The sequence below is a fragment of the Pan paniscus genome, chromosome 23 (assembly GCF_029289425.2).
Source record: "Pan paniscus chromosome 23, NHGRI_mPanPan1-v2.0_pri, whole genome shotgun sequence".
NCBI classification, from domain to species: Eukaryota; Metazoa; Chordata; class Mammalia; order Primates; family Hominidae; genus Pan; species Pan paniscus.
Genome location: NC_085927.1, coordinates 29,569,425 through 29,597,250, shown reverse-complemented (window position 1 = coordinate 29,597,250; position 27,826 = coordinate 29,569,425). Strand labels below are relative to the sequence as shown.

Here is a 27,826-nt window from a genome sequence, read left to right as displayed (position 1 = left end):
GGGGCCCCGCCCTTAACGTTAGCGTCCATCAAGGGGAGCTTTGAATGTTTGGTGCCCAAGTCAAGGGCAGCAGGGGAATGGCAGTTGAGAAGGATGTACTAAGTCGAGTTATATCTAAATATTTAGATTCTTAATTTCTATTTTATATTTTTAAAACATGATATTAGTATATAAGATAATATAGCTAGCCAGTGTTAGTAAAGAAGTCATGATTGAGTCTTAAAAAAGAACAATCCAGTGTTGCAGTTCAGAGAGGTTAGCATGTCAGGGCGCAGGCCTCGGCCGAGGTGTGCTTTGCATTTAGGACACAGCCCGGAGCCACAGAAGGTCAGCAGGAGCACGTCTGGCACCTTCAGTACCAGGCTGGGTGAGAGAGCCTGAGAGGGGGGCCGGGGGGGCAGTCAGGGCCCTGCTTCGCTGCCTGGGCCCTTGTAGATGGCCTTCTCCAGGCCGTCCACCACCTCCCTGTATTCCAGGAACGATTGGTAGTGTGTGCACTCAAAGCAGCTGCTCCCACGCACGTGTGCTAGGAAGTCTGGCGCACCTGGGCAGATCACGTTGTCAGCCAGTAGCACTGTCCCCTTCCGCAGCAGGCCACATTCCTGCAAACAGACCGGGGGGTGGGGGAGGTGAGGGTCAGAGGTGCCCAGAGAACCTGCCCCAAACCAGGATGGGTGCTCCTCACTAGGCCACGGCACCACGCCTGTGCCTAGCCCCTGGGGCCAGGTTTCCACTTTCTGCCCAGCGTGACTCCTGCAGGAAAGGACTGTACAAGACTTGGGTGCCACCTTCAGAACATGGGCCCCGTGAGGACAGGGACCTTTCTCTCATCAACTCCTGTATCCATCTCAGGAGTATCCATCCCTTAGAACAGCATGTGGCACACAGTAGGTGCTCAATAAATGCTAGCTGGGTGAGTGGAAACAGTGGGGCCCTCAACACCCAGTGCCAGGAACTCAGGCCTATGAGGGAGAGGCACCCAGGGAGAGGGGTTGCTGGTATGGTCCCTGGAGACAATATTGGCCTGACCAGGGTGACCCTGCAGGGCTGAGGTGGGACAGACCTCCCACCCACAAGCCTGCCCCTTGGGGTCAGTTCTGGACATCCCCAAGCTCCTGCATTTGCAGACCCCCCATCTTCACCAGTGTCTGGGCCCTGGGAGGACACAGAGTTCCTCTGCCTGGGTTCTGTGCAGAAGGAAGGAGTTGTTACTGGACACGCAGCCATAGGGCATGGCCCGTGGGGTCCACGATCGGGAGAAACCTCATAGGATGCTTGCCTATCTATGCTATCAGAAAAGGGTTTGCTTACATCACATAAACAAGAAACCTTGCGAGGAAGTGTTTGCCTATGGGGAGGAAGGACCTACCGGGGCAAGGGACACCCCAGTCACCTTGTCTTGGAGATTTGACTTAGTCACCAAACAAAAGTTAACAAGCAATCTCAAACATCTAAAGTATAATAAAATCAATTTGCAGGCAGGTGCCTTGAAACACTGGTATCCGACCCCACATCCCTCTGGGATGGGCCTGGAGAGTCCCACAGGGCTTGCAGCTGTCCTGGTGGTGGGTGGCGGTCGTTTCCAGCCTGTGTGCTGCAGAGAAAGCAGGGGGCTTTCATGTGACAGTATGGACACCACACGGCTGCAAGGTCAGTGAGGTCAGGGGACAGCCCCAAGGTCCGGAGTTGAACAGGAAGTACCACCATGAATCATGATGTGTTTTCATTTAGAAAAAAAAAAAAAATGTCCTAGCAACGTCAGCTGAAAAGACGTAGAACAAAGCGCCACCCAGGAGGAGGACAATGGCCTAGGCCTTGAGCAGGGCGGCTGCCTTCCAGTCCGGGCCAGGGAATGCATGAGTGAGGGGCCTGGGCTCCTGGACTTCTCGGGTTGCGCCAGGGGACTCAGGAGCCCAATCTGGTCATCAGGGATACAGAAGACGTCAGCGGACTGAAAGACACCAGACCACTGCACCTGCACGAGTTAAACAGGAAAGAAGGAGGGAAGGGCAGAAAGGAGCATGGGTCACCTTTGGAGGCTGCCAGGGGCCCACTCCTTTACGAAACTGGTCAAGAGGGGAAAGAAGGCAGCACCTGTCCTGCCTGTCCCCTGACACTGCAAGCCTCCTACCAGCTACTCAGACCACCTGGAGAACTGGCTAAACATGCATCAGCGTCTGAGCAGGACTGAAAATCTAATGCCATGGAGAAGTGATAGTGTCAGAGGAGCAGGTGACACTATGCTGAGGTGGTTTTCATCTGGCCCACCATCCTTAGACTCTCCTCCCTTCAAGAGTTGGAGCCTCACAGAAGTTGCAGGGAGCCAAGATCGCGCCACTGCACTCCAGCCTGGGCGACAGAGCGAGAGACTGTCTCGAAAAACAACAACAACAAAAAGTTGGAGCCTCAGACCAAGCACACACCTGTACTCCCAGCACTTTGGGAGGTTGAGGCAAGAGGATCGCTTGAGGCCAGGAGTTTGAGACCAGTTTGGGCAACATAGGGAGACCCCATTTCTACAAAAAATTTTTAAATTAGCCAGGTGTAGTGGTGCATGCCTTTAGTCCTAGCTACTCAGGAGGCTGAGGTGGGAGGATCACTGGAGCTCAGGAGTTTGAGGCTACAGTGAGCTATGATGTCATCACTGCACTCCAGCCTGGGCACAGAGCAAGACTCTGTCTTTTTCTTTTTTTTTTTTTTTTAAGGGGGAACTCATTCCTCTTCCTTTGGGCATGGGCTGGACTTGGTGACTACAGCAGCCCGGTGGAGAGGCCTCCTCAAAGCAGCCCTTGATTTTGAATTGCAACCTGCTCCTGAGCCCCTCACCCCCCGTGCCTCCGATGCTCACAGAACCCACTGAGGGGATGGCTAGACCCTCACAAGAGCCAGGCTGTCCCCTAACCCTCTACAAGGGGGCACAGGGCCCCAGCCCTGAGTGTGCAGATGTGCGTTTAACAAGGACACCCATTCCCAATTCATGACTTCCCACTTCATGACTTTGCTTCTTTTGAGATAATTACCAGCTTTGCGCAAGCAGCACTGAGAAAACTATTAGTTTCCTAGTTACTAAACTGCAATGTTTGCTACTTTTCTATGAAGGCAGGCCCCTGTAATTAACACCCACATCACAGCTGCTGAAACTCGGCCGCAGTAACGCAGGCCCAGCTGTGGGTGTCTTTCCTGCCCAAGTGAAGCCCATCTGGCTGAGTGCCAGCTCTCTGCCATCAATACCCAATTGCCAGCATCATGCTCCTTTGTCGGGTGAGCCCCCCTCCAGCTACCCTGTCTTGGCCTGTAGGTCTCCCTCCCACCCTCCCAATGCCCACCCCCTTGGCCACTACAGGTCCTCCCTCTCCACGGCCAGGGTTCAGTGCCTCCTCGTGAGTTCAGGGCATCTGTAATGCCCTCCCCACAGCCCTCTCCACACTCCACAAGGCTGACAGGGATCTTTCCAGAAAAGTTTTTGTTGTTTTTCATTGTTTTAAAAGCTGGAATAAGGCCGGACGCAGTGGCTCACGCCTGTAATCCCAGCACTTTGGGAGGCCGAGGTGGGCGGATCACGAAGTCAGGATATTGAGACCATCCTGGCCAATGTGGTGAAACCCCGTCTCTACTAAAATACAAAAAACTAGCCGGGTGTGGCAGCGCGCGCCTGTAGTCCCAGCTACTCAGGAGGCTAAGGCAGGGTAATCGCTTGAACCCAAGAGGTGGAGGTTGCAGTGAGCCGTGATCGTGCCACTGCACTCCAGCCTGGTGACAGAGCAAGACTCCATCTAAAAAATATATATATATATTTTCTTTTGCCATGTTGCCCAGGCTGGTCTCGAACTCTCCTGGCCTCAAGCGCTCCTCCTGCCGTAGCCTCCCAAAGTGCAAGGGTTACAGGCATGAGCCCCTGAGCCCAGCTCCAGAAGACAGGTCTAACCTCATCCTCACCTGCCCAAAGTCCTGTGTGCCCTGACTCCCATTGTTCCTGGAACATTCTCTGCCCTTTCACACCTCAGGCTTCTGCTAGTGCTGGTTCCTTCCAATCCGTGTCCAGGGTCCAGCGGCCCTACCTAGCCAGGCATGGGGGCTGTGCCCCTTGTGCTCCTAGTCTGGCTGCTAACAGCAGTGTCCAGTTTCTGGGAGAGCTGCAGGTGAGCGAGCACCAGGTGGGGAGGCCGTGAGGGTGGGTGTCCCAAGCCCAGTGGAGGATCACAGAGCCACTCAGTGTCGCTGACTACCAGGGAGGGATGGGGCAGTGTGTCACTGATGTGAGGCTCCTTAAGCATCAGTCTGTGAAGGGCCACCAGTGCCCCACGCCCCCCAGGGAAGCGAGGACAGCCCCACCCGCTGTCTAGCCTCACTCGGGGCACTCAGGGTCCTCGCCAGTGGGGCTGGGTTGGGGGAATGCACAAGATGGGGCCTCAGGAGGAAGATCTGCAGGAGACACATGCTTTCTTTGCACGAGCAGTGGCTTGCTTGGGGGAGAGCAGGCTGGGCCCAGAGCGGCCCTTCCCCACCCCATCTCCTTGGTCCTGTGCCGTTTCTGCCCTGGTGTCTGGTCTGGGGTGTGCACCCCACTTCTGCCACCCATTTTGCACCTGCACAGGCAGCTGGCTCCCCAGTTCCCAACAGGCCACCCAGCCAGGCCCCTGGCCCAGCTCCCCACCCATCTCCACCCACCACAGGGCCTCCTCAGTCCCCCACACTCCCAGACCTCAGGTGGTGCCTCCAGAGCGAGCTGTGTCCACACAGGGCTCTACTGGAATGCCTGGCTCTTTGGAGAGGCTGAGGCTGACTGAATGGGCTCTGGGCAGCAGCTGGCACAGATGCCATCCTGGTTGGGGCTCACCTCCAAGAGAAGCGTGTCTGGCAGGTACCGGTCCTTCCAGTGGTCGAGGAAGACCATGTCCAGTGTGTCCACATCATACTTCTTCTTCAGCTGGGGGATGATGTCCTGGGACGCTCCAACCACAAGGGTGACCTGGAACAGCGCCTGTCAGTGCCCACGTCCTCACAGACAGGAGGCCATCCCTACACACCTATATAACAGTGCCTGTCAGTGCCCACGCCCACACAGACAGGAGGCCATCTTTACACACCCATACAAGCATTCATCAGTTTTCTTTAGGGTTCTGGGATGACAAGGCCCCACTCTGTCCCTGCCCCTCCTGGTGCCACCTTGGCAGTTTATCCAGAGCTGTGAGACCACCCTCACTGAGCTGCTGGGGGGGTCTTTCCTCAGCCCCAGGCTGGGAAGCACTGAGGGGCCTGGTGATAGTGGGTTTTCAGTGAACGTGGTGTGAACACCTGGTGGGGAGGACAAAGTGCGCATGCCCTCCCTGCCCACAGCCGGCCCTTTTTCCAGGTCTGACAACGGGTCAGGTATGCACACCTTGTCCTTCACGCCAGCGAAATCCACCATCCGCTGGGTGATGGCGGCACAGTCGGGGTTGATCTCGATGGTGATCAGCCTCGCCCCTGGTGACAGCAGGCGGGCCATGCGCACAGCTGAGTAGCCACAGTAGGCCCCCAGCTCCAGCAGCACGGAGGGCTGGTGCTCCTGAATCACAGCGTCCACGATCTTGCCTGTGCAGGGTGGGGGACGGAGGAGAGGTGAGCACAGGTGGAGAGAGGGGAACTTGGATCCCCAGGCACGGCCCCCCACCTCTCCCAAAGAGCAACAGCCCCTCCCAAATGCCTGGCCGCTGGCCCTCCTCTGCCCACCCTCCCTACCTGCTGGAGGGGTCTTTCACCTCCCTGGTGTCCCCAGCCCCCAGGACCTGGTCCCCACTGTGAGCACGCTTGGAGCTCCCATGGTCCCTTAGCCTCTATGCTCACGCTGGTCCCTATCTTTTCCACCCTTCCTGGCTGGCCCCAGTGTGTCCTAACACAGAGCTGCCCTCTCTGAATCCCCGAACCGCTCACCTTGGGGCCCTGGGGCGGCACTAGTTCCCTGAGTCACTCCTTGAGCCCGGTAACACATCCTGTGCCCCAGGCTGAAGTTCAAGCGGGAGGCGGGCCCAGGAGAACCTGTCTGACTGGTCCCCAGGCAGGTCCCATGGTGGCCAGAACAGAGTTCAAGGGGAACTGCACCACCGTCAGACCCTGTGAGTGTGGGGGCCTGTTGTCCTGGGGGAGCAGGCAGCAGGGCCTGGAGGGGTCATCAGGGACCCTGGCGCCCTGGGACTCCAGAGGAGCTCCCCAGCCCTATCTGGGCATATCCCAGGGTTCCCAGCCCCCTGGAAACGGGGTGATAACAGCTTCTCCTGTAAGGGCTTTGATGCCTGGTCCTGGGTCCCTGTCCCAGAGCTGAGCACCTGCTGGCCCGGACCCCACCTTTCTTGTCGCCCACGTTCATGGCCCACTCCTTCTGCTCGCAGTAGGTGTCGATGGCCTCCAGCACGCTCTGTGCATTCCCGGGCTCCGCATGCTGCAGCACGTGGTTCAGGATGCGCTGCTCCTTGGTGTCACCCATGAGCAGGTTGTGGATGGGCTGCAGGACGAACTCGTTCCAGCCGATAAGGCACAGGCCCCAGCCCCAGTGCCTCAGAAGCAGCAGCAGCACCACCAGCAGCACCAGGCCCAGCAACACAGCTGCCAACAGCAGAGGCGGGGCCTCCAGCATCTGCAGGGCAGGAGGGGAGGGGCGCCAGTGCTCTGTGCTCCTCCTGCAGCACCCACACGCCCCTTTGCTTGGAGTGCCACCATCGCCCCCTTGTGTTCGCAGAGGGGCAAGGTTCAGAAATGCCAGCCTTGTGCCTCAGTTGCCTGACGTGTCAGTGCCAGGGAGCCAGCCTTCTCGTGCCCTCTGGTGCCCTCGGGTAGACAGAGCAGGTGTGTGCCTCTGGCAGTCCTGTGTGGAGCCTGCAGGGTCACACTCCCTGGCCCTGGGTGCTTCCCCAGGCAGCCCAGGGATCCTCTAAAACCACACAAAATACAGAAGCAGACACGGACTCAGGCTGTCATCTCCCAGCTGGCTTAGAGGACACCCAGGGGTAGGGAAGCCCCATGGCCCGGAGTTGGGGGTAGTGACGGGTGGCCAAAGGAGAGGCTGTATGGTGCAGCCCCTTGGCCTCATGTGGTGAGCCCATGCTGGTCACCCATGCTCTGGACACCCCAGGGATTCATGTGGCCTTTTCATTGAGTGTCCAAGTAAGGACACTGGCAGTCCCCAGGCCAGGCACACCAGGACAGACCCACTCACCACTCCCCTTGGGAACAGCAACGTGGCATGTCCCAGATGAGAAAGGCCAGCCCTGCCGCCCACAACAGTGTACCTCGTGGGGCACAGTGATGGCAAGTGACCCCACTTGAAACCTGTTTGAAATCCTCCTGGTGTGACCCTCCAGGCAGGTAGCCTGGGAACCAGACAGACAGAAGCCTGGTGAGGGGACCCAGCAGGCAGAGAGCAGAGCACAGGAGGCCTGAGGCAGAAGCCCAGGGGTTCAGGTCACAGACCCTAAAACGGGAAGGACACAAGGAAACTTCTTCTAGGGCCCCTGTGCTCACTCAGAGGTCTTTCTGGGATGGGGCCCTGGGCTCCCAATGGCATAGGAGATCCCACTCTCTGCTGGACGCTCCATTTTAGAAAGGCACACCCAGGCAAGGAGGCAGGCCCAGGGCCACAGAGGGGACACCCCTGGAGGCCAGCCTCAGGGCACCAGAGGACAGAGCAGAAGAGAACGGGGAAGCAGGGGCTTCGCCCTAGGGGGAGGCCATGCGGACACCAGGCTTCTAGGGGATTTCAGGCCATGTGGCCTATTTACACAGGCAGAGTGGACATGTGCTCAGCAGACCTGTGCCCATGCACCGGGCCGGAATCTGTACCCACCCTGGCACTGCCCCGGCTTCCATTGGCCAACTCACCTTCAAAGCACCTCTGAGCAGGCTCCAGCCCTCTGGCTGCGGGAGGGGTCTGGGGTCTCCTCTGAGCTCGGCAGCAAAGCAGATGTTATTTCTGTGGAAATCAATTTTGCCTTTGGATAATCATCAACATAAACCCTAACCTGGCGATGACCAAGGTCCAGATACCTGAGCCCCTTCCCTGGATAGGGCCAGCCTGGCCTGAGCCTTCCCTAGCAGGGCGAGGGCAGTGCTTCACCTTTCCGGCCTCAGAAGAGACAGCAGAAGGCCTCAGAGAGGCCAAGGGACATCCCTACTAGTGTCCCCCAGCCAGGGACCCCAGGGGCAGTCTCCTGGTCCCTGTTCACACTGCCCTGTGGGCTATGTGCGTGTGCACCTGCACCTTGTGAACCGTAAGAGGAGGGAACCACTCTGCTCAAGTTGTATTTCCCCTGAAGAGTCCTTAGTACCTTGGAAATGATGTGTAAGACCAAGGGCTAGTTTACCAAGAACATACACAAACCAGTAAGAAAAAGATGATGAGACAGATAGGTCACAGTGGCCAACATGCAGCTCACAGGAAAAGGCCAAAGGCCAGAGCCCCGAGCAGGTGATGGAACCCGGTGCAGGGCTCAGTGACAGTGGGGGTGCCCCTGTCTACAGCTGCAGGAGTGGGAATCGTGCTGCCTTCTGCTGCTACCCTTGGGAAGGTTCCCAGGCCTGCGGGGAAACCCGTGGCCCACTGTGTTTCCCAGAGGGGCAGGACGTGCCATGACCCACAGGGCTCGTGGGGAAAAAACAAGAGATGGTGCTTCCCTAAGGACAGTGTCCTTATTCTGGCAGGAAGATGACAGGGGGAACCTGGTGGAGAGGGACCATGCAGACCTGAAGCAGCCAGAACTTTCCACCTTGCTCCTTTCTTCATGGTGGGGATTTCCTATGACACAGCCTGTTGCTTTGTTTACTATTATTTATCTGCTATGGTTTATCTATAATGACTACTAGTATTTGTGTGGTCAGATAATGGGCCATTTTGTTTACTCTCCATATTTAAAAAACAGTGTTAGAAATATATACCCCAAATTAAAAGGGCTATTCTGCTGAAACAGCAAATTACTTGGTAGACCTTGGAGTCCCAAATTATAAATCCAAATCTGCGTTAATACTCGAATTGTGTAAGAATTTGGCTTTTGAATCTCTAATCTCTAGGTCTGTCTGTTCATAAATCTGCAGGCAGTGTCTCCCAGGGCCTAGTGGGAGGCAGCAGAGGGGAGGAGGCCACAGCAGGGAGGGGCCCGAAGCCCCCTTCCTTTGCCTGGCAGGAGGGACCGGCCCACTCCACTCTGCATGCTGGGCCTGGCTGGTGCAAGGAGGCACCCAGTGCCTGCCTGTCCCACCTGCCCGCGGCTCTGTGGCCAACTGGGGTCCAATGGCCAAGAGCCATGGGGGCTGGGGAAGTGCTCAAGGCCAAAGGCTCTGCGGCCAACTGGGCCCCAACGGCCAAGAGCCATGGGGGATGGGGAAGTGCTCAAGGCCAAAGGCTCAAAGGCCAACACGCCCAGGCCACAATGCAGTGCCTGGGGGCTACAGTGCCCACGGCCACCTCACAAGGCCCTCCAGCGACCGCCAGAGGAGAGCGCTGGGATTCCCTTGTGAGTGTGAGGAACTGAAGCCCTGAGCAGAGGGACTGGCTGCCCCGGGCCACCAACAGAGCCCTGGCCCCTGCCCACCCCACCTCCCGACAGCTAACCACCTCCGCTCCGCCCCGCCCCAGCCCCGTAGGGCCTCCCCGCCCACCCTCCTCTCTGCTAGCTGGTGTGGGATGGGAGGCCCCAGAAGGGGAGGCCCCGCCCACTGGGCCGGGAGGGAGGCGGGACCACATCCAATTGACTTTGGGACCACGCCCACCCAGCCACGGAGGAGGGTGGGATCACGCCCACCTGGCCATCCGAGGGCTGACCCTGCGCTGTCACCGGCCACTGCCCAGTTTCGCAGGACGAAAGAGCAGGCAAGTGAGGAAATGGAGGGCGGGTCCTGAAAAGCCGAGAATCAGGCCTCCCTTTAAAGAAAGCCACGTAGAAACCCACCTGTGCTACTCAAAGCTGCTAGGATGTTCCCAGCCCTGGGATTTTGCCCCGTCAGCCCTCCATGGGGAAAAGGAACAGCTCCTTTGGTTTGGGGTCCCAGGACTCGAGAGTGGGCACGCCAGCTCAGTGTCCGACTCGGGACCCCTATGATCCGATCGCCCTACTTTGGCTGTGTGGTCTGGGGAGCGTCAAGAGTCCCCCCTTACCTTACAGAGAGGCAAAAAGACAGTTTTGAATGCCTCTGTGGTGGGGGGCGGTGGGGTGCAGGCCGGAGGACCGAGGAGAATTCTCTCTGCTTTTGTGTATGTTTGAAATGTGCTTTTTTTGTTGTTTTTTTGAAACAGGGTCTCACTCTGTCGCTCAGCCTGGTGGAGTGCAGTGGCGCGGTCGCAGCTCACTGCAGTCTCGACCTGCTGGGCTCAAGGGATCCTCCTGCCTCAGCCCCACCAAGTAGCTGGGACGACAGATGTGCACCACCGCACACCCAGCTTTTTTTTTTTTTTTTTTTTTGGTAGAGATGGAGTGGAGGTGGGTTCTCGATATTTTGCCCAGGCTAGTCTCCTGAGCTCAAGTGCTCCACCCCCTTGGCCTTCCAAAGTGCTGGGATTACAGGCATGAGCCACCGTGCCCAGCTGGCTTTTTTTTTTTTTTTTTAAAGGAAAATAACAAGTGTTAGCAAGGATGTGATGAAATGGGAACCCTCTTGCATTGCTGGTGTGAATGCCGTGGAAAACAGTTTGGTAGTTCTTCAAAAAGTTAAACATGTGGTCAGACCTGGTGGCTTATGACTGTAATTCCAGCACTTTGGGAGGGTGGGATGGGAGGATTGCTTGAGCCCAGGAGTCCCATACCAGTCTGGGCAACATGGCAAGACCCCATCTCTACAAAAAACTTAAAAATTAGCCAGGTGTGGTGGTCCGCACCTGTAGTCCCAGATACTTGGGAGGCTGAGGCGGGAGGATCACCTGAGCCCAGGAGGTTGAGGCTGCACAGGGCTGTGATCCTGCCACTGCACTCCAGCCTGGGCAACAAAGCAAGACCCCGTCTCAAAAAAAAAAAAAAATTAAACATGCTATGTACCCACAAATATTAAAAAATTCTTAAAAACCCACAAAAATTAAAAATAAAAAAAAGTTAAACATAGAACTACCATATGACCCAGCAATTCTACTCCTAGGTGTATACCAAGAATTGAAAACAGGGACTAAACCAGATACTCGTACCCCAATATGCATAGCAACATCATCCACAATGGCCAAAAGGTAGAAACAACCCTTCCATCCGTTAGCACCTGAATGGATAATAAAACATGGTAGAGCCATACAATGAGGTATGATTCAGTTATTAAAATGAATAAAGTACAGATGAATTCACGGTTCATCAAAATGGATGAACCTTCTGCACCAGCTGCCTGGCCATCGGCTCGCAAGCTCATGAGACCCCCGTGAGGCCCACGTTCCCTCCTCTGTGAAACGGCTGATGGTCTTACCTCTCCAGCACAGTAGAGGGCAGGCATGATCGTGTCCACACAGCACCTGCACATGCTTGCCACATGCACGCCACATGCACATGCACGCGTGAGGGCATCCTCAGTGCCTCACAGTGCAGCCAGGACACAGGCAGCTGGGCTTGACACCTCTGGCTCTAAAGAGCATGAAGCTTCTGGGCCTCAGTGCCAGGCCTGCCCAAGCTTCTCTGCCCAGCAGTCTGCTGCAGAGCTAGAGAGTCCATCACCTCTGTCACCTGGTCAGTATTCTCTCTCACATTGAACACACCCTAGATGACATTCATCTGCCTTTATTTTATTTCTTTAGAGACAGGGTCCTGTTCAATTGCCCAGGCTGGAGTGCAGTGGCGTGATCAAGGCTCACTGCAGCTGCAGCCTTGAACTCCCAGGCTCAAGGCATCCTCCTAAGTAGCTGGGACCACAGGTGCACACCACTGCATCTGGTCTCATCTTTCTTTAAAAGACAGGAATGCTGGCCGGGCGCGGTGGCTCATGCCTGTAATCCCAGCACTTTGGGAGGCCGAGGCGGGCAGATCACGAGGTCAGGAGATCGAGACCATCCTGGCTAACACAGTGAAACCCTGTCTCTACTAAAAATACAAAAAATTGGCCGGGCGTGGTGGCAGGCACCTGTAGTCCCAGCTACTCGGGAGGCTGAGGCAGGAGAATGGCGTGAACCCCAGAGGTGGAGCTTGCAGTGAGCCGAGATCACGCCACTGCACTCCAGCCTGGGCAACAGAGTGAGACTCCGTCTCAAAAAAAAAAAAAAGACAGGAATGTTTTCCATAAATATACTGCAAGTAACATCAGTGAAATGAGACTCTTAAAAATCCTTTAAAAATATGAACTATGGCTGGAGCAGTGGCCACACCTGTAATCCCAATACTTTGGGAGGCTGAGGCAGGAGGATCACTTGAGCCCAGGGGTTCAGGACCACTCTGGGCAACATAGTAAGACCCTGTCTCTATAAGAAATTAAAAAATAAACTAATTATATGACCTGGTTTCTAGGCTCATTTTAAAAAATCCATAAAAGATAACTAGAAAATGGGCCCGGTGTGGTGGCTTACGCCTGTAATCCCAGCACTTTGGGAGGCCGAGGCGGGCAGATCACAAGGTCAGGATTTCGAGATCAGCCTGGCCAATATGGTGAAACCCTGTGTCTACTAAAAATAAAAAAATTGGCCGGGTGTGGTGGCAGGCACCTGTTAGTCCTGGCTACTCAGGAAGCTGAGGCAGGAGAATAGCCTGAACCTGGGAGGCAGAGGTTGCAGGGAGCTAAGATCACTCCATTGCACTCCAGCCTGGGTGACAGAGCGAGACTCCGTCTCAAAAAAAAAAAAAAAAAAAAAAGAGAGCTCAAGACCATCCTGACCAACATGGTGAAACCCTGTCTCTACTAAAAATAACAAAAATTAGCTGGGCGTGGTGGTGTGTGCCTGTAGTCCCGGTTACTCAGGAGGCTGAGGCAGGAGAATCACTTGAACCCGGGAGGCGGTTGCAGTGAGCTGAGATCACACCACTGCACTCCAGCCTGGGCAGCAGAGCGAGACTCCGTCTCAAAAAAAAAAAAAAAAGAAAAAAAGAAAAAAAAAAGAAAGAAAGATAACTAGAAACTGACTTTGTTCCCTTTGCAAAGATCTGGGGTCCATCAGTTTTGCTCATTCTGCTATCACCTCTGTCTGAAGAGTGATTGGCACTTTGGTCTCTATTCACCCACATCTTCCTGCTCAGGAAGGTGTCTTTCTCCTCCTCCTGGGAGAAAGACAGCTACCAGGGGCCATGGAGAGAAAGACTGGGCTGCACAGCAAGCTCAGGAGACCTCAGGTTGTGCTCTGAAATGGCTGTGCATCCTCCGTTCTCCACAGAGGGCCAACATGCGGCTGCAGTGACCCTCGGAAAGGCCACTGGCCATTTGGGGCACACTGTCCTCACTATTCCAGAACACAGAACCAATGCTAACAGCACCCTGCACACTGAGAGCCACTGTGGCTTGGACGTGCCTCATCCTGCCCTCACAGGGCTGGTGGCCCAGTCGGGGAGACAAGCATAGAGCCACAGGCGTGATGACAAACAGGACACAGATGGCAGGAAGGAGGCCAGTTCTAAGCATTTACACACAGGGGCAGCTCTGCTCGGCACACAGGTGCCCCACGGAGGCTGCAGAGGGCCCTACCTGGGGCTTGCTCAACAGGGCTGGAAACCCCCAGCAAAGGCTGGAACTGCTGCAAGAAGCCGTGCCCTTCGGGGCTGATCCGGTGTGATAAAGGGGGACCAGGATTCTGGCAGGGGATTCGACTGCAATCCAGTAATCCAGGGAGAGCCAGTACAGGTGCGTAGAGACAGGCCAGGCAGCACCAGCTAGGCCACACGCTTGGGCAGCGCCTGTGGACAGGCTGAGAGGACATCTGGAGGACACAGGCTGCAGCCAGGCCCCGCGCTCATCTCTGGACCCAGGGGCTGGCCACTCACCTCCATCCAGCCTCTGGGAATCTAAAGGAATGACCAGAAGTTTAATGGCCACGAAATACCCATTGAGCCAGGCATGGTGGTGTGCCTATAGCTGCAGCTACTCAGGAGGCTGAAGTGGGAGGATTGCTTGGGCCCAGGAGTTGGAGGCCGGAGTGAGCCATGATTGCACCATGTCGTCCATCCTGGGCGACAGACACTGTCTCTAAAACAACACCACAATAAAAATGCCATCAAATCCAGATGGGGCCTCGCCTCTCTCTGGCAGCACTCTGGGAGTGTCCCCCTCCTGCCACTGTCTCATAACCCCCAGTACAAGAAGCTGTCATTTCTCCAACCTGCAGAGAGGAAGGAGGAGGCAGAGGACTAGCCTCTCACCCCGGTTACACCTGAGAAGAGGTGAGACAGTGCACCTGCTCTGGGCACCCTGCGAGGGGTCTACCTGCTATTTCTGTAAATGAAGCTTTATCAGAACGCACAATCAACCAGGCACGGTGGCTCACGTCTGTAATCCCAGCATTTTGGGAGGCTGAGGCGGGTGGATCACCTGAGGTCAGGAGTTCAAGAACAGCCTGACCAACATGGTGAAACCCCAGTCTCTATTAAAAATACAAAATTAGCCAGACATGGTGATGCATGCCTGTAATCCCAGCTACTTGGGAGGGGGAGGCAGGAGAATCGCTAGAACTCGGGAGGTGGAGGTTGCAGTGAGCCGAGATGGCGCCATTACACTCCAGCCTGGGCAACAAGAGTGGGACTCCATCTCAAAACAAAACAAAACAAAAAATGCACAATTGCACAGACATTGTCCGTGGCTGCTCTCATCCGACCATGGCAGAGGTGAGCAGTTGCAACAAAGACTGCACCCTACATAGGGAAAGGGGCTGGTGTGGAAGGGAAGGGGTCAGAATGGAAGGTCAGATGGCCAGGCAGAGGGCAGCCTCCTGTAGCCTCCCCCGCCTGGTATCCTCAGTGGGGCCAGGCCCCCAGGCTCAGGGGAAGGCTTTTTTTTTTTTTTGACTCAATACCTAAGAGCTAAAGGGAAGGCTTTCACACGGACTGCACACCTGCTTCAAGCCAGGTGCTGCAGGGACCATGGTGACTTTGTCTTCACAGACACACCAAGAGGCAGATGCAAGGGCTGGGCTGAGAGAGGCAAGAGGCTGCACTGCACCTGCAGATCCACAGCCCCAGGGGGCCAGCTGGGCCATCCCTGCCTGTGGGGCCCCTCCACTCCTTTACTGTGGCCCCACCGGGGCCCCCTCCCCTCCCTTCCACGGGCCAGACCTGCATGGTGGTCGCACATTCGCTTTATCCTTCAAGGGTGTTCTCCTGGTCATATCGGATTCTGCCTTGGCACCTGCTTGGAGGCCCCCTGCAGGTCAACCTGCTCATGTGGCAGGAGCTCAGTGTCCCGGCTCCCAGCAGAGGGCAGGCCTGGAGCAAGAGTGGAGGCTGGCTCGGCTCAGTGTGGAGGGGACAGAAAGGACAGGGATGCCTTTAGGGAGGAGCAGAAAGGGCCTGGACATGCCTAGTGGGGCGACGTGCAGGCTGGCCATCTGCCCCGCTGGACTGAGCCCGGGAGCCTGCCCTGCCTGGGAATGGGGACGATTTTGGCAGCTGCTGGGTACTGTAAACAAAGCCGGCTGGGCGCAGTGGCTCACGCCTGTAATCCCAGCACTTTGGGAGGCTGAGGCAGGCAGATCACAAGGTCTGGAGTTGGAGACCATCCTGGCCAACATGGTGAAACTCTGTCTCTACTAAAAATGCACAAAATGAGCCAGGCATGGTGATGGGTGCCTGTAGTCCCAGCTACTCGGGAGGCTGAGGCAGGAGAATTGCTTGAACCGTGGAGGTGGAGGTTGTTGCAGTGAGTGGAGATAGTACCACTGCACTCCAGCCTGGGCAACAGAGCGAGACTCTGTCTCAAGAAAACAACAACAAAAAAACAAAGCCCCAGCATCCGGACCAGGCTCTGGGCCAGGCCTGCATCCAGACCGCACTGGATGTGAGTGGAATCTGACCTCCTCATTGCTCTCCTCAAGGCTGGGTGGCAGCCCCACCCCCAGCGCCCAGGCCATGAGTCCTGAGGCCCACCATGGCAGCAGCCTGGACAAAGACTCCCCGATCACACTCTGGCCAGGCTCCTCTGAGCACGTTTCTCGGCTGACCCTCACCTTGGCCTATCAGGCCTTGAACAAACACTAACAAAGCTGCTGCTGCTTCATTTTATTTATTTATTTGTTTGTTTGTTTGTTTATTTTTTTGAGACGGGCTGTCACTCTGTCACCCAGACTGGAGTGCAGTGGCGCGATCTCGGCTCACTGCAACCTCTGCCTCCGGGGTTCAAGTGATTCTCCTGCCTCAGCCTCCTGAGTAGCTAGGATTATAGGCTCACACCACCACGCCTAGCTAATTTTTGTATTTTTAGTAGAGACAAGGTTTCACCATGTTGGTCAGGCTGGTCTTGAACTCCTGACCTTGTGATCTGCCCACCTCGGCCTCCCAAAGTGCTGGGATTACAGGCGTGAGCCACTGCGCCCGGCCGTTTTTTTTTGTTTGTTTTGTTTTTTTTTTTTGAGACGGAGTCTTGCTCTGTCGCCCAGGCTGGAGTGCAGTGGCGCAATCTCGGCTCACTGCAAGCTCCATCCCCCGGGTTCATGGCATTCTCCTGCCTCAGCCTCCCGGTAGCTGGGACTACAGGCGCCCGCCACCACGCCCAGCTAATTTTTTTGTGTTTTTAGTAGAGATGGGGTTTCACCGTGTTAGCCAGGATGGTCTCGATCTCCTGACCTCATGATCCACCCGCCTTGGCCTCCCAAAGTGCTGGGATTACAGGCATGAGCCACTGCACCTGCCTGGCCTTTTTGTTTTTAAAGACAGGGTCTTGCTCTGTCGCCCAGGTGGGAGTGCAGTGGTGTGATCACCTCTGCCGCCCAGGCTGGAGTGCAGTGGTGCAATCAGCTTGCTGCAACCTTGAACTCTTGGGTTCCAGCAGTCCTCCTGCTTCAGCCTCCTGAGTAACTGGGACTACACAGGGGCATGCCGCAGTGCCTGGCTAATTTTTTAAAAATTATTTTTGTAGAGACAGCGTCTTGCTACGTTGCCCAGGCTGGTCTTAAACTCCTGGCCTCAAGTGATTCTCCAGCCTCAGCCTCCCAAAGTGCTGGGATTACAGGTGTAAGCCATACTGCACATGGCTTCTAACAGCTCAAGGCCACATTCCTAAAATGATCCCAGCCCCCTTCAAAGCGCCTGCCTGAGAAAGTCATGGCTACCAAGAGAATTTCCTGTGTGTTCTGGCCAACACCTGAAGATGGGGCCCCTGTCTCCCAGCCTCTGTGGGACTGGGGGCCTGACTTCAGTAAGCCCACGTGGCAAACCCAGATCGGTTTCCCAAGGCTAACCCTCCCTTCCTGCTTTTGGTAATTTTCCACTTTCCTTACTCCACTGAGTCCCCACTGTTCTTCCTCCCTGCTCCCCACTTCTTTGCACAAATCGGAGCGGAGCTCGGCTCTCTTCCCTCCTGTCACTGGTCACCAAATATTATAATTTCCGTCCTCGCCACTTTAATGTCCAGCTGTGTTTCTCTGTGATCAGGGGCCAGGACTTGGATCTGGATGGGAACCACCATCCGATCAACCCTCGGATGCAACAACTGGAGCCCACAGTGTGCACAGCGATCCGTGTTATCTCCACTCTGCCTGCTCATGCGGGAGTCACATGGTTTGATTTGTGATCCAGTGGTCCGGAAGAACATCGGATGCAGCAGTGAGGACAGACATTGCTTCTTATGATTTTATGATTCTGAGTAAGGCTCTGAGGCGCTAAGAGTCCCAGGCTTTTTTTTTTTTTTTTGAGACAGAGTCTTGCTCTGTCGCCCAGGCTGGAGTGCAGTGGCACAATCTCGGCTCATTGCAAGCTCCGTCCCCCGGGTTCATGCCATTCTCCTGCCTCAGCCTCCCAAGTAGCTGGGACTATAGGTGCCCACCACAACGCCCGGCTAATTTTTTGTATTTTTAGTAGAGACGGGGTTTCATCCTGTTAGCCAGGATGGTCTTGATCTCCTGACCTCGTGATTCGCCTGCCTCGGCCTCCCAAAGTGCTGGGATTACAGGCGTGCGCCACCGCACCCGCCCCAGGCTTCTTCTGAACGCTACCTACCTCCTGGGCTGGAAGTTCTTCTTCCTAGTGCCTTGTTCCCAGAGGGGATTCACTCCTGACTCCTGATGGAGCTGTCTTGCCCCCTCTGTTCTGTGTTCTTGCTCCTCCCGTGGGAGCGTCTTACTGGAGCCCTGCTGATCATGCCCTCTGCGCTACTTTAATCAGCACGTCAAAACAAAACTGCAAGGAACAAGCGCACCTCTGTCTGCTTCCTTCCTTGTTGATGTGACTTTACCAAGGATAATTTGGAACATCAGTGGCTCCTTTGGGATACTTGAGATCTCCCCAAACTAGCTCCTCTCAGGCCTCTCCCTTCCTATCACCTCCATACTTCCCTACTTTCTCTTGAAGGAGACACCCCCTTCAAGTCTGGCCTCCTCCACCTCTGGGCCCCCGCTGCAGGCCTCTCTCTTCCCCTTCCAGCCCCTCAACTCCCCACGGTCCCTGGAACTTTAGGCTTCCTGCCCCATCAGGGGCTCGCAGTGCCTCAGGGACCCACAAAAGCAACCAGCTGAGCTCACTGGAAACATGTAGTCATCCATCAGGGCAAAACAAGTCGTAAAGGTCTTATCCACAAATACAGGTAGAAAGCCTTCCCCTCACACTGAGCAAGTGACCCTTAACTTGTCCAATTTGCCAGAAACACAGTTCAGATAAAAATATAAAATAGGGCTGGGTGGTGGCTCACACCTGTAATCCCAGCATTTTGGGAGGCCAAGGTAAGTGGATCACTTGAGGCTAGGAGTTCAAGACCAGCCGGGGCAACACAGCAAGACCTTGTCTCTACAGAAAAAAAAAAAAACAACAACAAAAAAAAAAAAAAAAAGAAAAGAAAAGAAAAAATATATAAAATAGAGTAAAAAAAAAAAGTGAGAACTAGCTCTTATATAAACTAGTGAGTTGTGTTTTGTTAATTGCATTTGATAATATATTGGCCTAAAAAAGCTTCCAAGATGTTTTCAGTAACTTTCAACCTCAGAGTCATACTAAGTGAAGTTAAATAATAGACATTCATTGAATATCTAAATAATACCTGAAGAGAAGAAAGTGCTGAAACATTCATTATTAAGCATAACTTTTTGTACTTTTTGGCTTCTTATTTTTATATGGTACAGACTGGCTAAAGGTATTCTGGTCTGTTAATAAACATGTTCTTGGCACTTAAAAACATTGTACTATAAAAAGGATATACCTCTAGAGATTATAAGATGGTATATTCATAAAATTTGCCAACAAACTGGTAAATGACAGACAATTTCCAATTGTCTTCTTCCCAGTTTTACTTGTAAAATACAAGTTATGGCCGGGCGTGGTGACTCATGCCTGTAATCTCAGTGCTTTGGGGGGCTGAGGTTGGAGAATTACTTGAGCCTGGGAGTTCAAGGGTGCAGTGAGTCCTGATTGTGCCACTGCACTCCAGCCTGGGCAAAAGAGCAAGACGCTGTCTCTTTAAAAAAAAAATACCGGTTACTAATGGTTAAAAATTATAATCAATATATGAAAACAAAACTCCTAGAAACAATAAGAATGAGGGAAACAATTTCCTATACAAAGTATGGGAGGAAGATAGGATGTGTTTTTATATGAAAAGTATGCAAAGAATGTAGAGTGTTTTTGTTAAAGAAAGGGATGTAATTTTGTCCTGAAGTAAAATTACAAAAAGAGGAAAAATATGGGACAAAGCCTGAATGGCCCAGGAATTCGAGACAAGCCTGGGAAACATGATGAAACCCTGTTTCTATAAAAAAAAACTCAAAAATTATTAGCGTGGCATGGTGGTACATGCCTGTAGTCCCAGCTACTTGGGAGGGTGAGGCAGGAGGATCGTTTGAGCCCAGGAGGTCAAGGCTGCAGTAAGCTGAGATCTCACCACTGCACTCCATCCTGGGTGACAGACTGAGATTCTGTCTCAAAACAAAAGCAACTGTGAATGGATACAGAAAGTTATCCCTATGTTTCCCAGGCTGGTCTTGAACTCCTGGCCTCAAGAAAGTCTGCAGAAAAGAAATTTTATGTTATGAGGTCAAAGCTGGCTAGAATTGACCTCATAATCATTGAATGGATTTATGTATAAAGTTTCTTTAAATTTTTTTTTTTTTTTTTTTTTGAGACAGAGTCTCGCTCTGTTACCCAGGCTGGAGTGCCATGGTGTGATCTGGGCTCACTGTAACCTCTGCCTCCCAGGCTTAAGCAATTCTGCTGTCTCAGCCTCCCAAGTAGCTGGGACCACAAGCACATGGCACCACGCCCAGCTAATTTTTGTATTTTTAGTACAGATGGGGTTTTGCCATGTTGGCCAGCCTGGTCTTGAACTCCTGATCTCAGGTGATCTGTCCACCTTGACCTCCCAAAATGCTGGGATTATAGGTGTGAGCCGCCGCACCCGGCCTAAATTTTTTTTAGTGACAGAGTCTCACTCTGTTACCGAGGCTGGAGTGCAGTGGTGCAATTACAGCTCACTGCAACCTTGAACTCCTGGGCTCAAGTGATCCTCCCGCCTCAGTCTTCAGAGTACATGGGACTACAGACATGTACCACCATGCCCAGCTAATTTTTCAATTTTTTTTTTTTTTGTAGAGACAGGGCCTCAGCATGTTTCTCAGGCTGGTCTCAAACTCCTGGGCTCAAGGAATCCTCCCTTCTCGGACTCCCAAAGTGTTGGGATTATAGGCATGAGCCATTGCATGTGGCTTGTGACATTGTCTTGATCTCAAACTGACTTGAGATTTCCTGGAGGGCCCCTGGAAGACCTCAAAGGATCTGTCCTGTGACCTTGTAAGAGAGACGTTAAACTAATTAGGTTTATTTCAATGGTGAATTTTGTGGGCAGCAAGTCGCCCAGGTGCCGAGGCAGGAGACCGAGGGCACGAGCTGTTCCCGTATAATAAAGAAAATATATAAAATATGAATAGTTACACTAGATATAGATCATAGATATGATTATATATGAATATTATTAATCATTAGTTTGTAGCAATTACTCTTTATTCCAATATTATAATAATCTTCGCTCTACAATTATAACCTAGGAGAAACCAGGCCATACAGTGATAAGAGCTGAAGGGACACGGTGAGAAGTGACCAGAAGACAAGCGTGTGAGCCTTCTGTTATGCCCGGACAGGGCCACTAGAGGGCTCCTTGGTCTAGTGGTAACGTCAGCGCCTGGGAAGACGCCCGTTACTTAGCGGACCTTGGTCTAGCAGTTGCGTCATTGCCTAGAAAAAGCACCCGTTACTTAGCAGACCGGGAAACGGAGTCTCCCTTTCCCTGGGGGAGTTAGAGAAGACTCTGCTCAACCACCTCTTGTGAAGTGTCAGGTCTGCCCACAGTTATCCGGAGGCCTAACCGTCTCCCTGCGATGCTGTGCTTAAGCAGTCACGCTCCTGGTCCGCTTTCATGTTCCACCCTGTACCTGGCTATGCCTTCTAACTAGCAGTAACAAAATTAGTGAAAGTACTAAAGGTCTCTGAAATACAGAAATAATGACGTAAGCTGTCTCCTCTCTCTCTCCGCCTCGGCTGCCAAACAGGGAAGGGCCCCCGTCCAGTGGACACGTGACCCATGTGACCTTACCTATCACTGGAGATGGCTCACACTCCTTACCCTGCCCGCTTGTCTTGTATCCAATAAATAAAAGCGCAGCCTGGCATTCGGGGCCACTACTGGTCTCCGCATCTTGGTGGTAGTGGTCCCCGGGCCCAGCTGTCTTTTCTTCTATCTCTTTGTCTTGTGTCTTTATTTCTACGATCTCTCGTCTCTGCACACGGGGAGAAAAACCCACAGACCCTGTAGGGCTGGACCCTACAGAATTTCATGCAAGGTGCTGTCAAATAAAAAATGCTATTTAGGGCCGGACGCGGTGATTCACGCCTGTAATCCCAACACTTTGGAAGGCCAAGGTGGGCAGGTCACCTGGGGTCAGGAATTCAAGACCAGCCTGGCCAATGTGGCAAAACCCCATCTCTACTAAAAATACAAAAATTAGCTGGGTGTGGTGGTGCACACCTGTAATCCCAGCTACTTGGGGGGCTGAGGCAGGAGAATCGCTTGAGCCCAGGAGGCGGAGGTTGCAGTGAGCCGAGATCATGCCACTGCACTCCAGCCTGAGCAACACAGCAGGACTCTGTCTCAAAAAAAAAAAAAAAAAAACTAAAAAAAAAATTTTTTTAATGCTATTTAAACTTCCTTGAGTTACATGTATATTGGTAAATGTTAATATAAGGATTCCAGATATTGTATAAAGTTCCCACAAACTGGTGAATACCCTTCTGCCAATGACATGTCCTCATATAACAGCAATCATCATTCTGGTTATTATTTAAAATGCTATGTGTCATAAACAACCAACATTCCTTGTAAATCGTTTGATTTTGTAATGATCTCTCATTAGATATTTAACTACACTATTTTAAGTCTTTTGTCATTAGAGTTTTACTCTGATGCTTTCCTGAAAGCTCTTGCAATCAGCTACAGGGCAAAGTGCTTCATCTTCAACAAAAAGGGACCAATGAAAAGGCCCATGACAGGTACTGTGGGGTAGGCTTCTGACAGCATTTCTTTATTTCTTTTTTTGAGATGGAGTCTCACTGTGTTGCCCAGGCTGGAGCGCAGTGGCGTGATCTCGGCTCACTGCAACCTCCACGTCCCGGGTTCAAGCGATTCTCCCACTTCAGCCTCCCGAGTAGCTAGGATTACAGGCGTCTGCTACCACAACTGGCTAATTTTTGTATTTTTTGGTAGAGACAGGGTTTCACCATGTTGGCCAAGCTGGTCTCGAACTCCTGACTTCAAGTGATATAGCCACCTTGGCCTCCCAAAGTGTTGGGATTACAGGCCTGAGCCACTGCACCTGGGCATGACAGCATTTCTTAACTTTGAGACCACATGACTGCACTAAGCCAGGATCTCCACTGGTTGAGAAAAGATGGGTTCATGTACCTGCTAGCCCAAGATCAAGCAGAACAAGAATTCAGTACCTGCATGCAACTGAGTAAACTGCTGAAGGATGATTACAGTCTTTTTATGATTTTGTTCAGAATATTGTTGGCTCTTTATGTTTTATTTTCTGAATATTAAAAAAAGAAACCTTTCCCTGGCTGGGCACGGTGGCTCACGCCTGTAATCCCAGTACTTTGGGAGGCCGAGGCGGGTGGATCACGAGGTCTGGAGATCGAGACCATCCTTGCTAACACAGTGAAACCCCATCTCTACTAAAAATACAAAAAATTAGCCGGGCGTGGTGGCGGGCGCCTGTAGTCCCAGCTACTCGGGAGGCTGAGGCAGGAGAATGGTGTAAACCCAGGAGGCGGAGCTTGCAGTGAGCTGAGATCACGCCACTGCACTCCAGCCTGAGGAACAGAGTGAGACTCTGCCTCAAAAAAGAAAAAAAGAAAGAAACCTTTCCCTTTTCTCTTAACCTATCAATGACTCGTAATATTATAGTAAATGATACTTCTCTAAACAAAATTGAAGCAATTATCTTTTTCTTCCGGCCTGACCCCTCCAAAAATCAGAAACTATTATTGAGTATTCTATTTTCATGGCAATATAGTTACTGAATAACTTCAATAAGAATCTGTTCTCCTTGTAACAGGACACAATTGGAAACACTGGCTCTATTACCAAGGTTTGGACTGGAATGTCCTGTTTGAGGATGATGCACATAGAATCAGCTATGACCAGATGGCTTTCAGGTTGACTTTGTGGAGCCATTGCTTACAAAGAGCTCTTGAAAAATCTGGCCTGGTATGTGGCTTACGGGGTTCTTGGTCTTACATGTGAGTAAGGAAAGTCACTTCCAAATATCCCAAGGTTCTAAGGCCCAGGAACCTTGGGATATTTCAGGGACCTCAAGAAGAGAGGAATTCACCCAAATCTATAGACACTGCAGGTGAAGTCTGGTTGGAAGTTCTTGGCTTGGCTTCCTAACCTCGAAAGGCTTTAAAAAGCTCAATCTAAGATTCCCTATTAAAAGTTTCAGCAAACTTAAAAAGGCCTGTGTGGTCAATTACTGTTCGTGCTGCATTTATGTAAATAATCAGGCCAAATTTAATGAGACCAGAATTATTTGGTAAATAAGAATAATCTCACTTTGATTATCTTCAATCAAAAGGGAAGGGTTTGTAAAGAGAAATGCTATGCTTCAGTGGAGAAATATAACACCCCCTTGGGAGTTATCAGATCCTAGTCTAGTTCACTGTCTTTGAGGTGTTTTTGTTTTGTTTTGTTTTGTTTTGTTTTTGAGACACAGTCTCGCTCTGTCGCCCAGGCTGGAGTGCAGTGGTGTGATCTCGGCTCATTGCAAGCTCCACCTCCCAGGTTCACACCATTCTCCTGCCTCAGCCTCCCAAGTAGCTGGGACTACAGGTGCCCGCCACCACGTCTGGCTAATTTTGTATTTTTAGTAGAGATGGGGTTTCACCGTGTTAGCCAGGATGGTCTCGATCTCCTGACCTCGTGATCCACCCGCCTCGGCCTCCCAAAGTGCTGGGATTACAGGCGTGAGCCACCGCTCCCGGCCTAATTCTTTTTTGAGATGGAGTTTCGCTCTTGTTGCCCAGGCTGGAGTGCAGTGGTGCGATCTCGGCTTACTGCAGCCCCCCACCTCCCGGTTCAAGCGATTATCCCGCCTCAGCCTCCTGAGTGCACCACCACGCCCGGCTAATGTTTTTATTTTTAGTAGAGACAGGGTTTTGCCATGTTAGCCAGGCTGGTCTCGAACTTCTGGACTCAGGTGATTTGCCCACCTCGGCCTCCCAAAGTGCTTGGGATTACAGGCATGAGCCACCGGGCCCGGCCTATCCTTGAGGTTTTATGATCTGCCTGTCACTTGGACTGTCACTGCCTTCCTACACATCAGCCCTTACCAAATCCTCCCATCTACTTTCCTTCAGTATCTGGCTACCTACCACTCTCTCCAGACTAACATTTCTAATTTGTCTCCTCCCTGACTTGGTGTCACCAAGAACTCAAATCCCTATTGGGACTCAGGTGGTCTTGTAGCTGCCCTTTGCCCCCAGGATCTGAAAAAAACAGCCCTGCAGACTGAAGCCGGAAAACTTGATATAAACTTGAAAGAACTCAGAACCACAACAGATTCTGCAGGGGCAGCCTTTGTGCCTGGAGCTGCTGCTACACAGGCCGCCCAGGAAGACCCCCCTCCAGCTCCTGCATGCCGCATGCTCTCTCCAGAAAGTAACCACAACTGGGATACCAATGCCTATGCCATCATCACAGACTTCACACCACACACCAGGAAGTCCCTGAGTGCCCCTGCTGGCCTTGTTAGGGCCCAACGGCCAGAAACCTCAACTGCTGCCCTGTAGGCTCAAAAACTGGGTTTATCAACAGCTCCATTCATCTTTGTTTTTCTTTCTTTCTATTTTTTTATTTTATTTTATTTTATTTTTTTAAAGATAGGGGCTCTCTGTTGCTCAGGCTGGAGTATAGAGGCAAGATCATGGCTCATGGCAGCCTCCACCTCCCAGGCTCAAACGATCTTTTCACCTCAGCCTCCCAAGTAGCTGGAACTACAGGCCCATGCCACCACGCCGGGATAATTTTTAAATTTTTTGTAGAGATGGGGTCTTTATGTTGCCCAGGCTTGTTTCAAACTCCTGGCCTCAAGTGATCCTCCTCGGCCTCCAAAAGTGCTGGGATTACAGACATGAGCCACTGTGCCTGGCCTGTTATTTTTGTTTCCTCATTAAATGCTTGACTGCTTGCATCATCCAGCAAAAATCCTTTGCTACCAAGTCTCAACAGATGGTCCCGCTGGTAGTTTATGAACACAACACAGAACAGAAAATGGACGGGGACTGTTGAGAGGAAAGAAGCAGGTCTCTGCTCTTCTTGCACAGGGGGAGTGCTGACAAAGACCCTCCCTCCCCACACTCCAGCCAGGCTCCTTAGAGTCCCCTTCTCCACTGGGCCTCACCCTGGCCTATCTAGGCTGGAACGAACACTAACATAGCTCCTAACAGCTCAAGGCCACATTCCCAGAACGATCCTAGCCCCCTCTAAAGTGCCGGCCTGAGAAATTCAAGGCTGCCACAAGAATTTCCTGTGTGTTCCAGCCAACACCTGAGGATGGGGCCCCTGTCTCCCAGTCTCTGTGGGAGGTTGGGGGCCTGACTTCGGTAAGCCCCAGTGGCAAACCCAGATCAGTTGGTTTCACAGGGGCCAACCCTCCCTTCCCAGTTTTGGTGATTTTCTATTTCCCTAACTCTACTGAGTCCCCACCCCTTCCCACTCCCTCACTCTCCCTTTAAACTCCAGGCACGTCTAGACAAATCAGCATGGAGCCAGCTTTTTCTCATGTTGTCAGTAGTTACCAAGTAAAATCTGTTTTTTCTGCATTAACTAGTGTCTCACTGGGCTCTGCAGGGCAGCTCCTACGGTCCCTCAGGCTTGGAGGGTCACTTTAAACAATAAAAAGCAACAGGACACAAAAATCCCTGGCTGGAAAAATCCAAAAAGCAGGTCTGTTAGCAGGGCAGGCCCAGAGTGACTTCCCCTTTCTCTAACATTCCCACGTGGTCCTGCACACCACACATCCCCCCGACCCTGGGGAGTCCTGGGCCCCTTCCTGGTGGAGCAGCCTCTCTCTTGCAGGGAAAGGCCCTGGGGTACCCCAAGGCCTCCAACAGGGAGCCTGTTGGAGAAGTCACCAAGGCCCTCTAAGTCTGGGGCTCCACAGACCCTCCCCCAGGCCTCCTGCAACTCTCCAGCTCTGAGAGTCTGATCCCAGCCCAAGGACCAAGTGGGACCCTCCCCTGTGACTCTGCCACACCCTCACCAGGTCAAGCCCTACTCCAGGGAGAGGCTTATCCTCCTGGTCTGGACCCCCAACCCAGTCTTGAAGCGGGATCTCTCACCGCTATCTGGAGCCCCTCATCACAGCACAGATCTTCAACCTCAGCTTTCCACAAGGAGTCTGGGGACCCCACCCCGGTCCAAAGATCCCCACCCAAGGTCCGAATTCCCCAGTTCCCATCCAGATTCCCCACCCCAAGTCCGGAGACCCCCACCCAACGTCAGATCACTTCACAGCGGTCCGAATTCCCCACACCCTATCCCAGTGTTCCACCCTAGGTCTGAAGGCCCCCGCCCCGATTCCGGCCGCATTCGGCCCCGGTCTAGCCAGCGCTCTCACCTCTCCCGCGGCGGCCCGCCCGGGACTGGACCCGCCCCGGTCCGGCGCAGGCAGCGCGGCGGGCAGCCCTAGCTGCCCCAGAAGCCCCAAGACGATGGCGGCGATGGCGGTGGCGCTGCGGGGATTAGGAGGGCGCTTCCGGTGGCGGACGCAGGCCGTGGCGGGCGGGGTGCGGGGCGCAGCGCGGGGCGCAGCAGGTAGGATGGGGTCGGGGCGTCCCCGTGGTAGGTGTCCGCGCGGCCGGGGTGTCCTCGTGAGGGTGTCCGCGCGGCGGTGGCCAGGGTGTCCCCGTGGGGGTGCCCACGCGGGGGTGTCCACATACCGGCCTCTTGGTCTAGTCTTGCTCAGGAGTCCGGGCTGCTTCTAGCCACAAGTAGCCCCCTTCCCAGGTGGGGAAACTGGGGCTGGGTGCCTTGTCTAAGGTCGTGCTGTGCTGACTGCACCTATGGTCTCCCAGAGCTGGTGTCCCAGTAACAACTACAGTTCTGAAGATGATGATATCCCACCTCCCGAGGTCACCAGGCACCGGCCCCACTGGCCAGACTTCCCAACTTCTCCCCAGACCCCTAGACTCTAGAGGTTAGACGCTGCACAGAGCAATGGGAGGATACACAC

General features: G+C 53.2%; 2 protein-coding genes across 14 annotated transcripts in view; one reads left to right on the top strand and one right to left on the bottom strand.

The window, feature by feature from the left end:
- Positions 1-121: 121 nt before the first annotated feature.
- COMT (catechol-O-methyltransferase) lies at positions 122-27,347 on the bottom strand. 8 transcript variants are annotated; one of them, XM_063603445.1, is made up of 8 exons: positions 27,212-27,347; positions 13,600-13,916; positions 9,771-9,864; positions 7,855-7,945; positions 6,325-6,613; positions 5,381-5,574; positions 4,838-4,969; positions 122-1,975 (listed from the first exon to the last, which is right to left on the bottom strand). In XM_063603445.1, the coding sequence occupies exons 3-8, from the start codon at positions 9,776-9,778 to the stop codon at positions 1,724-1,726; spliced, it is 966 nt and encodes a 321-aa protein (XP_063459515.1). In that variant the 5' UTR covers positions 9,779-9,864; positions 13,600-13,916; positions 27,212-27,347; the 3' UTR covers positions 122-1,723. The 8 variants fall into 8 exon arrangements, 6 of the variants coding, with proteins under 6 accessions (XP_063459515.1, XP_063459516.1, XP_063459518.1 ...); XM_063603446.1 differs by having other exon boundaries at positions 122-602; XR_008955187.2 differs by having other exon boundaries at positions 585-602; positions 4,838-5,027.
- TXNRD2 (thioredoxin reductase 2) overlaps positions 27,244-27,826 on the top strand; it is a 67,526-nt gene continuing 66,943 nt past the window's right edge. Inside the window, exon 1 of one of the 6 annotated variants that reach the window (XM_008966669.6) lies at positions 27,244-27,408. In XM_008966669.6, coding sequence (XP_008964917.2) covers positions 27,306-27,408 — 103 coding nt within the window. In that variant the 5' untranslated portion in view covers positions 27,244-27,305. The remainder of the gene's footprint in view (positions 27,409-27,826) is intronic. The other 5 variants (XM_063603442.1, XM_063603440.1, XM_008966665.4 and 2 more) reach the window with 5 other exon arrangements.

Excerpts from the sequence above, each read along its gene's own strand:
- COMT (XM_063603445.1), bottom strand. Across the intron at positions 5,575-6,324 it reads GAACGTGGGCGACAAGAAAG|GCAAGATCGTGGACGCTGTG; the intron begins GTGGGGTCCGGG and ends CACCCTGCACAG. Across the intron at positions 1,976-4,837 it reads CAGACACGCTTCTCTTGGAG|GTGCAGTGGTCTGGTGTCTT; the intron begins GTGAGCCCCAAC and ends TAACTCGTGCAG.